Source organism: Anguilla anguilla, chromosome 3 (genome assembly GCF_013347855.1).
Source record: "Anguilla anguilla isolate fAngAng1 chromosome 3, fAngAng1.pri, whole genome shotgun sequence".
NCBI lineage: Eukaryota > Metazoa > Chordata > Actinopteri > Anguilliformes > Anguillidae > Anguilla > Anguilla anguilla.
This window is the reverse complement of record NC_049203.1, coordinates 50,006,842-50,020,095: the sequence shown is the minus strand read 5'-3', so window position 1 is coordinate 50,020,095 and position 13,254 is coordinate 50,006,842. Positions and strand designations below refer to the sequence as shown.

At 38.1% G+C, this 13,254-nt stretch overlaps 1 protein-coding gene across 2 annotated transcripts in view; it reads right to left on the bottom strand.

The window, feature by feature from the left end:
• Window positions 1-2,814: 2,814 nt before the first annotated feature.
• htr4 (5-hydroxytryptamine receptor 4) overlaps window positions 2,815-13,254 on the bottom strand; it is a 99,231-nt gene continuing 88,791 nt past the window's right edge. For both annotated transcript variants that reach the window (XM_035407861.1, XM_035407860.1), the window contains one exon: window positions 2,815-6,711. Coding sequence is in view for 1 of the 2 variants with exons in the window: in XM_035407860.1 (XP_035263751.1) it covers window positions 6,624-6,711 (88 nt within the window). In the remaining variant the exon portion in view is untranslated. The remainder of the gene's footprint in view (window positions 6,712-13,254) is intronic.

Below are 13,254 nucleotides of genomic sequence, written 5' to 3'. Positions count from 1 at the left end.
CTGGAGTACACAAGCAGTACTGAGGCAAGCATAACAAACAAACAAAAAAATAATAATAAATAATAAATTGAGAAAAAAAGTTTTGCATTTTTATGGCATTAGCAGGTAAATGTGGAAGTTTTTTTAAGGTCTACACATAACTTTTCTTGTATGTACTTTGTCTTTCTTTGGCATAAGTAGCTACATACCACTCGCAGACCACTACTGACTACAAGGACATAACTCTGCATTACTGCACTTCCTGGCAACAATAGCTAATTGTGTTGAACTTAGCTAAGCATGTTGCTAACAAGATGGAACCACACCAACCACAAGGTCGTCTCAATCTCTTAAATCAATTGCATTGAACTCGTGACACGTCCTTGTTGTGGATCAGTTAAAGCGTCACTAGCATCACACTTGTTTGATAATAACTTTCACGTCTTTAAAGGACATTTGTCAGCAGTTTCGCTGACCTCAGTTGCCTCTCTTTAGATCAACATCTGGTGAACCAAATTCAAATATAAACATACACCCATAGTCAAGTGATTATGAATGTGTTAAAAAGAATTAGAAAGTGCTGCTACTCTCTATTTTGACTAAAGAAAGTGAAATTGTGACATTAAACTGATTCTATTAGCACATGCTACATTGCTTCATGCCTTGGGTTCCCAGACACAGTTCTGGGGTCCCACTCTCGATTCTTCTTTTTGCAGCCAGCCTCTTGATAAATTAAAGGGATATTGTACTGTCTGTGGTTTATTTCAGTTTCTGTGTATGTTTTGACCCAGTCTGTTTTGGAGAAGATTGTTTTAGATATTTAAAAAGTTTCTGTAAACCTGCCAGATTTACAATAGAGAGTATAGGGCATTTGGTGGTTTGAGGTCTAAAGGAAGAAAATACACTTCAAGTAACTAGTACATCAATGATGTTTCCAGTCAGTCATCTATCACTTTGAAATGTAATCAATGAACACATTAACAGCTTTCTGAAGAAATCATTTGTCATGTCGCACGTTATATGAAACTTTGACTTGACTTGCTAGAAATCCTGGGATTAATATGGGAAGGAATTTGGGACTTTTCATGTCATGCATAGCTATTTTTGACATGATATCAACGAAAGAGGATAAACAAGCCCACGACAGAGATTAAAAGAACAATTAAATTTCACAATTCATGGGCTGAGAAAAAACTAGAATAAACAGTGGGACCCAAGAGTTTGAGAATCATTGCTTTATGTAAATGAAATACACCTTTTTCATTGCGAGTTGAAATATTATTTTGGTTACCATTTTAATGCAAAACAGGCTTAGGGCTAAACAGCTAGCCAACTTTGTATGCAAAAAATGTTTTTGGAAGCAAATGTAAAAACCAAAAAAATAAATAAATAAATGTAAGCAAGTTTTATACTCAAGTTGGCTGCTTTGCTCCAGGGCAATATTAAGCTTGAGTGGCTTTACCTCCACCACACTCCTTTGTTTTACTTGTTAGTGCCATTGGACACAGCATGCTAAAACAGTGCAGAATACCCAGTTTAACATATAAATGCATGGACCAGAATGAAGGCCTAATGACAGTCCATTCATACTTTAATAGCTGCATGCAGCATTTAGTGAAATATATTTTTGATTTCATGTATACATATATGCACGATAAGAATAGTGCTATGTTCATTATTGTCATTATTGAGTTTTGAGTCAAAATGTGATTTAAATAAACTTCAATGTATGCATTGGACATTACATTTAGGCTAACTATTCATGCTCATTGGAAAAAGAAATGCATACACCCAAAAATTATTTTACTTATATCACATGAAGCCTGAGTCAGGAACATCAGTACTTTTCAAAACTGAGGTTGCATTGCACCATTTGTGCTCTTGGATTCTGGGTATTATAGTGAAGCCTTTCACAAAGCGTGTGATTTCTCCCTCACAAACTATTAGCCTACCATCCTAAAAATCTTTTGCTTCAAGGCCTTCACTGTTTTAGTTTCTTCATCAAGGGGATAATAAGACACTTAAAGACTGTTGCAGTTGAGAATTAAAGACAACCTGTAGCAAATTAACAGGTTTTTCACATGAACCAAAAATAAAAATAAAATAAAAAATATTTGTTGCAATTGGGCTCAAAACATAAATAAAGAATGAATAGCAGATGAACATAGTAAACCACAACAAGTGGCAAATGGTTGATTGTAATGGCAAGAGGTTTATAATCATTTTGAATAATCTTGTATTGAACATCTATAAATAATGTTATTGCTGAAGTGGTTGCAATATCACACTAGCTCAAATTTTCATGTGGAACAAACCTAATCACAACATTTTAGAAATAACATGGGGTATGTTCTTACAATATAGGTTTTCATTCCAGCTTATTGCCCATATTCATAGGTGGCGAAATGTGCAAAGATGTGGGTCCATTACAACACCTGGTTGAATCGGAAACCATAATTAAATAGAAGAACAGAAAAATGCATAGGAATATCTGATTGACTGTGATCACATACCTATATAACAAAACTGATATAAATTAGAAATAAAAATGTTGAAATAGATATTGTTGTGTCCTTTATTTTAAGAAAATAGTTTTGCAACATGATATTTCCAAATCTTTATGAAATTAGGTTGCCGTGGCGGCTGAAATCAATGCTGTTATGCTGGATGAGTCTGACGGTCTTTCTACTGTTAAAAGAGGCTGATAAAGGGGAATTTACACATACTCATGTTCAAGATTAATATTAATACAAGGCTCTAAATATATGTATACTTCTTTCCAGATGTTCAATAATAATACTAAAAGAGTAAAAGGAGGAGGACCAGACAAAAAAGAAAAGGAGGGTAATAACTTTTAAATTCATTCAAGGAAAAACGTACAATATTTGTTGACACTGTATTTGTCATCCTTCATTTTTTTACTTTAAAATCCCTGGCTATCACCATAAAACAAAGTAACAAAGCAAAGATTTAATTCAATGCTTGCAATCTGGTTGCACCCGATCTCTCTCCTTACTTCTAAAAATACAAACATTTGAATATACTCTAACCATCTGAGTAAAAAAACAAGAACATTTAAATGAGGTATATTTGACTGTTCCCAAGGGAACATTATAAACTGAAGTGGAAAATGGAATTTATCATTAAAATCAGTTTCTCTCAAAAAGTACCATCACTTGTCAATGTGCTTAATAATACTACAACAAAAGTGGCTCTTATGCAGCATTCATAAACCTTAATAAGTATAATCCTCTTAGATCACAAATGTTTTAACCAGTTTATGACCCATAAACGTATAATGTATTGTTTCACAATTTATGTTGGAATTCTGACTAATATTATGATCTTTACTTAAAATTTACTTTTTAATATTTTAATTAAAAAAATAAATAAGTGGGACTGAGCATATCCAATTGCCCTAGTTTGGAATGGCCAATTTGTCTGCAACTGTAGCCATGTTCATGTGCAAACTGCCAATTGGGGAGAGGGTAGACATGAACGGTTCTCTTCCGAAAGTCACAGAGTCACCAGCTGCTTCTTTTTACACCACAGACTACAGCTAAGGTTGCATAGAGTGGAGTCAGAGGAAGATGAACACAGACCTCTAAATGACTGAATCCTCTCATATCGGGAACGAGGCAATTGAAAATTGCACGTTACCCTATGGAGCGACAGGCCACAATTGGCACTGGCACAGTCCGGATTTGAACAGAGACTGTTTGCCTCCTTAATGCACCTCAGAGCGGTGCCTAAACTAAATGAGCAACCTAGCAGTCCCCATTTACTTAGCATTTATAAAGGCATTATGAAGGCTTCATAAGACTGTATCATGTGGCATGTTACATGTTTTTATTTTCAGAGATTAACCATTTAGCAGAAGCATACAATGCTTCTGTAAAACTCTCATTGAACATTTGGTCTCAGGAAATATTGACAATGGCTGCAAAAAAAGTACAGCAATAGTACCTTATGCACACAGGAGATGAAAACATGCACCAAAACCCAAAAGGGATAACTATTCAAACAAACTGATTTTAATGATGTCACTTGAATTTAGGACAGCATTCTCATAGCACTGCTGCCTTCTGGACTGTGATATGACGGTGTAGGAGTCTGGGAGTTGATCTGAGGTGCTTTGGCCTTTTTTTTTTGTTACCACAGCACATCGCCTTATAGGTCAAGGTTACATTCTAACTCATGCCATTCCTTTAGTGTCATGCTATGGCAAGTTAGCAACACAAAGCTGTGAAACAATGATTATCCGCCATTGCTATTCAGTATACAAATTGCTGACATAAATATACAAATGTTGCTGACTGAAAATGGACATTAGACTTTTATACCAAGCAGAGCAGAAAAAAAAAGAATTGTGCATAGACAAAATGCTCCAGAAATCAAATGCTTCAAAGGAAAAGAAAGTGCATACGTGGTTGTCAACAGAGCATGATGGGGCCAAAGGGTTCATGTTAAATTAGGAGGACAAAGACTCATGCTCAGTGCAACGCTGTGCTAAACTCCCTCAAGTTCTTCATGGAAAGGACAGAATTAACTGGTGTTGAGGGAGCAGAGCAATATTGTGAGCAATTTGTATAATAACTGCATGCTTCCATTTCATACTGAGCTGCACATTTTCTCAAGGATATGAAATGCCATCTGGAGAGGATGACTTTTCTGCTTCTTATGAATAAACATAGAAACTTAATTGCTCCAGGATTTCCAAGAGCCAATGAAATATACTGTACCGAGAATGTACCAAGACATTATACACTGACCGCTTGATAGATGCTTTTTAGTGTTCAAGCAAATGCAAATGTTTGGTTTAATCTGTCTGAATCATACAGGGGAGTTCTGTGTTCCTGTTGCAATATATATCCAAAAATAGTGGTCCTGACATCTTGAAACCTATGAAGAAAAGAGCAGCCTTTCCCTGTGGGCGAGACACTCAATGTCATCTTGTAAAATGTCATGCAGTGTCCAAGGACAGCTTCGATGTGGGTGACTGGATCACTTCACAATCCCCAGAACATCTTTTGAGCGGGCTCAATTCATCAGACATTTTTTGGGCCTAATTATCATGAAATCCAACAGGCAGTGTCATATTTTCTCGACAACCACCTGTGACGTTTCCCTGTCTGTTATTGTTAAATAAGAAAAGGCATTCATTGGAGCATGAAGTTGTAAACTTGGGCTAGAATAAATATATTAAATATACTTCCAAATAAACTGTTTCTGTATTTTATCTCCAAATTCAAGAATCTCACACACCACACTGGGTGCAGGACATTGAGAAGGATGGTGAGAGTGGAGCGGAGAAGAAAAAAAAGAAATGTAGAGTACAGTAAGGATGACTGGATAATGAGAAAGGAGGAATGTGGTGAGACGTGAAAGAGAAAGAGAATCATTAATGGGTGAGAAGCATAGTGTGATAAGTGACGGCTCTCGAATGGAGGGATAGAGTCAGTGGATATTGAAAGTTGAGGAGAGGTTTTTCAGGGGCATTGGTCATGTTAGGCACTTGCGAGTAAAACAGACAGGCAGGAGGGCAGTTTTTAGTTTAGAACATTGCACAAGGTGTGGCACACCAGAGAACACAGCCAGAGCTGCCCAGGTGCCAGCCACAACCATGATCATAAGCTCTGTGGCCAAGTGTAAAATACAATTTAGTGTAAAAACATGTTAAACATCCTGTACAAAAAGTTAAATTTAACTGAAAATAACAACAACAACAACAACAACAACAACATATAATCATAAAGGAATTGGCAAGAAACCTGTCCAAAAACAGAACAAATGGAAGAAAGAATGTCTTTACAATGTCAGACATATTTGACAAGCACTGCGTTTTCATAGTAACCTGGTGGCGTTTCTGGTGCAATGCTCATTGTGATACAATTTCCTGGCAATAAGGAAATTATGCTATTATATAAAATAGTACTTCTTCACAGATATCTGGTAAACATTTCTTATGAAATGGGCATATTTGTTCCTTTACAAATAAGTTACCCAAATTCAGCAATTTTCCAAAATTTAAGACATTGCAAAGTGAAAGTAAAAAAGTAGGACTGCATTGCCATTGTTTCAGTAGGAAAATAAATTATAAAGAAGAGGGAGAGGGAAGAAGAGGGAGCATTTGAGTACCACACAAAATTGAATGTCAATGTTGTGACCTCTACCCTTTGTCACTGTGGCACGGTATCACCTTTGTTCATAGGGGCTTGTTCATTTTAATTTAGTGTAATTTTGATGAAATAGTGCATGACAGAAACTCCCAACTAACTAGGCCTCAGTAAATGTTTTCCATTATCCAGGAAAAAGGGTCTGAATAGATTTCCAGAGTTTCTGTCTGTTCTCTCCTTTACTTCCTTTTTTTGATCAAAATAAAATCACGCCACTGCCTGAAATATGTTATTTTGCTGATCTCAAAAAAACATATCACTGTATTAAATACCTTTGGCAAAGTAATGTTCCTTTGAATTGCAAGTCTGTACAGTTCTAACCTTGTGACCAAGGGCCAGACACAAAGAGGTTCTGGAATTCTCCATCCTTCAGTCACACAGGGGCTATCAGAATGGAATGGTACTTTCCAGCATGGTGGCCTTGGCCCAGGTCTGTCCCGCTTCAGCATGGAATTGTCTCTGCTGCCATCAGAAGCACGACTCCTGGGATTCTGTGTCGTTCTGCAGGGACAGCTTCTCCTGTTCAAGGTGATTTCCATTGTGCAGGACTGAGTACCTGGAATAACAGGAGAGCATGTTTCAGAATCACTTTTAGTCCCCCGCGAATGCACCCCAGAGAGCGCTGAGAGAGATGACGCCTTCTTTGGTGTCATAGAAGGCTTATTCCACGAGGACATCAAGGTAAGACTTATACTTGAGATATTACACTGAAGCCGTGAACAAATGTGTAAGAATTGAACAACTAGCACAGATTTAATGAGGTATTTAAGCACAGCTCAGAATCTTACTCTGACTTTCCCTAGGTCAGGTATCACAGACAATTCAAACCAGTTTATGAAATGTTCAATTCAAATGTAAATTTTATTTTACAGTATCTGAGTTTTCTAAAAAAAAAATCAGTCTCCATTCCTAAAAAGCAATCAACATACTGTGAAACACAACATAACAAAAATATGATTTGGGACTGGCAACTTTAAGTGGTGTTACAAAATGCATTGCAAGTTAGAACCGTCAGGATTATTGGTATTTTCCTTACCGTTACCAGTTTTAGTAACTTAGTCCCATATGAAAAGCTATGAATGAGGAAACACACTTTTGCCAGCACTGAGCCTGGTAAACACATAGAACCATGTTGCTGGCTTACAAATAGTTTGGCTTGGCACAGTTGATGGGTAGCTTGATTCCAGGAAGCCATTGTTTTTGGCTTATTTATTCTGGGAGCAGAAATGTTTCAAGGGCTGTGGCCACAGCAAAGAGAAATACGATATCGATAGCCTGCCGTCATATTTCAAGGTTTGCGCCACAGTCCACAGAGCCCAGACTATGCTTATCGGTATTGCATTACAGAGGTATGTTCACGCTGTGATACGAGTGAGAGAAGAGACAGCAATGTTGCCATTATTTTCCTCCTCCCTGCACCCTGAAACAAAATCAGGCTATATCCTTAAAAAATATCAGTTTGCGAGATCTGTTTTTCCTCACTAAACATCTGTTCTTCTGTAATATTATGGAGAGAAGCCAAGCATCTCGCTGCAGTATGGATCATCATGAGGAGGCTTGAGTGAAAAACCATCCAAATCCATTTTTAACACTTTTATTGCATGTTGTCTTCTCACTTCAAAGCGTTTAGGAGCCAGATGTATCATACGTATTGTCTTCTTTCTAAGAAATGAAAAAAGGGTCTGCATCATTTTGTCTATAGACCATACAACAGAATTTGGGACTGACATTGCAACAAACCTCAGAATAGGAAATCAGAAATATGATAAATGCTAGTTTGTGAGTCTTAATGAAGGCTTATTTGAAAATAATTCGAAACAACAGAAATTAGAAGTAAAAATGATTTCTGTGCTCACCTTTAAAATTCAAATTACTTCCATTATTGAGTGAACCTTTGACTTAATTCCTTAAATTATCAGTTTAATACCTGGAACTCATCTGTACCCTTTCATCTTCAAGAGCAAACTACGAATGCATGTTAAGTTTCCAAGTAGATTTTGCAGCCTATGCAATACAAAAACAGAGCTATAAAAACACTATATTTAATTTTTATTAATTTGTTACAAAATGAAGACCTACCAGGTAAATAAAAGAAAAGCAGTTCAAATAATCAATAGCAAGTTAGTATAAAAGCAGGTTCTCCTTTGAAGATTATGGATATGGAATTTGCATTAATGAACTTCTATTCATGCCATGTCACTTACTGTGATACCCACCAGTAAGCCTAACCAGCTATACACGTATTAGAGGTTTGATAATGAGGACATTTTTGGATGTTATTCCCAGGATTTGGAAAGTCCTAGATTAAAGCTATTTTAAGAGGTACTGCTAAGTACATGTATGTACTTTAACTGAGGAAACTGTTAAAATTGAAATTGGCTAACAGAAAGTAAGAATTATGACACAAAGGGTTTGTAAAGAAATTGGTTCCTGTGAGCTTTGGTATAATTCATGCTTGTTCGGTCCAGTGCCTTTTACAATGGAACTATTTTTCGAGAATGGTCTGTACATTTTGGCTCAGCAACGACTGTGATAATGCCAAATGCAGACTTCATTGTGTTTTTTAACAAAGAGTAAACACATCCCTACCCATGGCCTGGAGGGATGTAGAATGTGGAGGCCATTAAGAGACTGAGAGAACCGCCTGAAAAAAAACAAAAAAACACACTATGCCACACACAAAATCTCTTATAAACTCTCTATAAATTCCTCATTAGATCATTATTTGAGGCATTCTTTTCTCTAAAATAAGTTATAAAAAAGTATCATAAGCTGGGACAGTTTTTGCCACTTGACAGCCAGTGGTCATATGCAAAATTTCTGCATTCAACCTTGATATCAAAAAATCTGGAGACGCAGGTGTACGGCATTTACATGCATGGTTTGTTTATATTACGTTTGTGTTTGCAATTAAGCAACATTCAGAAATGGCTTTTCAGAGGCGAATCCTGACAATGAGCATTATAATTAATGAAGGCAACATGAAAACATAATGTTAATAACAAAATACGGTTACATATAAGAAGGCGGCCTTTGAAGCTATTAGGATGTCAGTAATTCAAACAAACTCCTTTCATAATCTGTCTGCATCAAATGAAGTGTAAAGCTCTGCGTTCAGACTGGCATGTTCCATGTGTCCACGGTAGTAGCAAGCAGGAACAGCCATGCACTAAAACCATTAAAAGCTGTTTACATAAACAAGCAAAGCCACAGCAATTCCTGTCTGGAAATTGGGCTTGAAATTTATCCCTGGGAAAAAAAAAGAAAAAGTTTTTTACATTCTTGAAAGACTTCTAAAGGAAATATGCTGCAAGATGTCATTGAAGCGGAGCCCCAGATTGTTGCCACATTGCAGCTGCTTTTGCTAAAGATGTCGCCTTCGCCTGGACGGCATGGCTCAAGTGTACAACGAACGTGTGGGTGTGAGACAAGGGCACAGACAATAAGGACCCGCAAAACTTGTGTACTATAGTACGGCTTTCCCCTAATATTTTTGCCACAGTTTAATGCTGTGCGGATGCACAAGTAATGATTCTCAAGATATGCAAATGCCTCCTGGTCATGTTCGGCCGGACATATCACACAGCACTATTGCTTCAGGGCAAAACACACGCTGAATGTACCTATGCCCTAAGGCAGCACCATCAGAAAGGCACAACTTTCGCTGCATGCAGGACAGACAGTTCCAGGGTGAGTAAAGGCAGTTGCACCTCCAGACAATTAGGAGTGTTCTGGAGACCGAATAGACACCCTGGACCATCCCATAGGGAAAACGCCTCCCCCCTATCCATATAAATGCACCACGTCCACACTCGGACCCTGGAATCCCCTGGGATTGGCCTGGCACGTCAGCTGTCACCGCCAGAAGGGAGAGAGATCTGGACCGTTTGTTTTCGCTTCCACTCGGTTGTGACGAAGCTGCCCGTTCACTGTGCCTTAACCTCATTAACCCCCCCCCCCCCCCCCCCCCAATCGTTCATTTCAGGAGCGTAACCGGCCATGATGTACAGAGATTCAGAGCGGGTCATCTGTGCCACAGAGAGACGCACAGACCTGGGCTCCAGAACGACTCCGTGCTTCCCTGTCTTGAGCCGCACATCCAGGTTGTTTCTTGCTGTACGTGGACTACACGGGTGCAAGTCTGATCTGAACACATCTGTGTATTAGATTTATGTGACCTCTCTTCTAATCTATATTATTTTAAATAGCAGTATACATATATTGGTATTGACTTATTTTAATGCAGTGACATCAAGTAGAATGGAAGAATTTTTAAAGAATAGTCGGTACCTTGTTATTTCACAGGAAAATACAGTAGCATCTCTATGTAAAGTGTTCTTATGTTTTATGCATTCATTGAAAGTCACTGGAAGACAATGTATGTCTTTATTATTTATAATTGTATGTACACTTCTTTATTTTCCTAACAATATTCCTGGCATTAAAATGTGTTTTTTAATGTGTAAAATGTAGCATATGGTCTCACTTATATGCATATTCCATTTTTTAATGTAGATTTTGTGCATATTCAGGATTGCTTGAGGTAGGGAATGAAGCCCAAAACAAGATTTTGGATAGCGCTCTCAAAAAGCTACAGTATAAAGGGCCCTGTCCCACAATAGCCTTTTATTTATGCCTTTTATCCCACCTGGGTATGTGTTCAGATAGGTAGTGGCCTTTCAAAATATCAAGCAAGGAAGTTTAAACAGATATTAAAACCTCTAAAAAGCACTTCAGCAGCTATAACCTGGGGTCTTTGGTTGCAACATGATCCCCAGCACAAAGCACTATGTGGTTAGGTCATGGGAGAGGCAGCTGAGATTATATCTAGTGGTAAAAGAGTGCAATAGTTCAATCAATCTGAGTTCTCATTCCTAGCCCTCACCTGAGATAAAAATTTGATATAGGAAGTGCATGACTACAGATCTTGACATGTTTAGAATCTCTTTATAGCATTTGCTGCACAGGTACCACAGATCTACATGTACATGCTAGAGAAACATACTTATTTGCTTAACCTATGGAACAGGGATAAAGAAGAAGCAAGAAAAGTTCACAAAATTCATTTCACATATTAGTGGCATGCACATTTTACAGAACAATGGTTAACAGGAAGTTAGTCACTATCATTACTTTTTAATTATTTTTTTCTTGCTTCTCAAAACCTGCTTCCACACATACGACTGTCAGTCAGTTTCTCTGCCTTCTGTCCCTGAAGACCATGCTAACTCGCTAAATGCTCAATCAAAAAACAATTCAAAAGCATTTCATGGATCATTTGTCCACAAATACTTAGGAGTTCCCTAATGGTCCTTCAACGTGATAAGCTGATTTTATTTGACACGTAAAAGCTGTGACAGCTGTGGCTGACGTGCTTTAAAAACTGCTCTCCTTGATGCTCCTTCGTGAGCACATCTTTCACTGGCATCTTCACAAAGGGGGAAAAAAATTCTCCTTCCCAAGAGTAAAAATGTAAAGGCTGCCAGCTTTCACAAATGCGTAATGATGCTATGGGTGAAACCATCGGAGATGCTAAACTCCAACTGAGTGATGACTGTTCTTCACATCTCGTCTCTTTAGTGGTAATGATTCATTACGAGTGACCCCCCTCCTAAGCTGTTGCACAAAAACTGCTCAACTGTGACCACAGCTGTCGACGGCAGAATGGAGTCACGCGCCATTAAGTGCGAGTGCCTCTCGCTGAGCGCAACCCAGCTCCACCGCTGAGAACCGCGGTGCTTAAAATAGAGAATGAGAGAGTGAAACCCAGGGAAAACCTTCTGTTGGACACACCAGGCACTAATGAATCAGTATTATGAGGGCTTCTGAGCTGGAGCACGCTCAGTATGCCCAGAAAATCAGATTCCCTGGGGCTTCCGCCTGATTCCTTGAAATGTAAACAGGATATAAGCTGCAATTAGACGTTCACTGGTAATCCATATGTAGTCTTTTAGAGAACAGCCCCTCTGTCCAATGCTGTAAATGTAGCTAGGCAACTGATGGAAATTACACCCCAACACACATGCACATGAACTCTCGCAGTCTCACAGTAGCAGAACACATTTAGAACTGGAGAATTTTTTTTACCAGTGGTGAATTTGACGCAAGGAAATTTCCAGATGCCACACAAAGTAAACTCTGGCTACAAAACTGAGAGCCATAAAATGAGACTTTAACAAATGGAATCTATATTGCAGTAGATCAATATTGTTTCTTGTTAGAAGATTAGCTTCAGTTGCTTAACATTCTAAACTTCCCAGTCAACTGCCTAGGAGGATTGAATAATAGAAAATGAATATTCTATTAAAAAGAAAGATATTCTTTAATTATTTGTTATTTTGTAATAGCATTATTTTTATTTACATCAGCTACAGCATTTTCTCCTATTCATAGATTACACTAAATTTCCAAAAGTATGTGGACAACCCTTATAATTAGTGGATTTGGTTATTTCTGCTACAAATATCTCATGTCCTGAGGGCATTCTTATACATTGACAGTAAAAATGATAAAACATTGAGACAGGACAAAACAGACAAGAATCATTAAGCAAGGTTATTATACATAACTAAATTGGCCCATAATAATGCACATTTAAAAAAATCACACTATTGAACTGATTAAACAGTGACCTGATTGATCTAAAAGGAAGTGAAGTCACACCATATGCTTCTCTAGGGAACAGCCCGTACTCACAAAACAGACAATCCTCCTCTGAGCTATTTTGGATTAGTTGGCAGAGTGAAATCAGAGATAGCATCTGCAATTTCAAGCTGATTTTGCAGGGGCGGGAGACAGAATCATTGATAGACTCTTCTATCCAGATAAACACGAGCTCATAGACCCAGAGACCAGAAAAAAAACTGTGTCCCTCTCTCTGATGTCGATCATGTTACTTCCGGTCCATACCCTTTGAGTAGTCATGCAGGGTGCCAAATTTAGAACTATTTTTCATGCACTACTGAATGGTGTCATCACCCTGAGGGGATGGTCTGCCAGAGAAGGCACTAACATTATGAGTCCTGCTAGGGGCAGGCGGTTATAATGATTGGTTTTTGGGCTGCTGGGAGGCTCATCCTGTTAAAGCACTGTCCTAGTG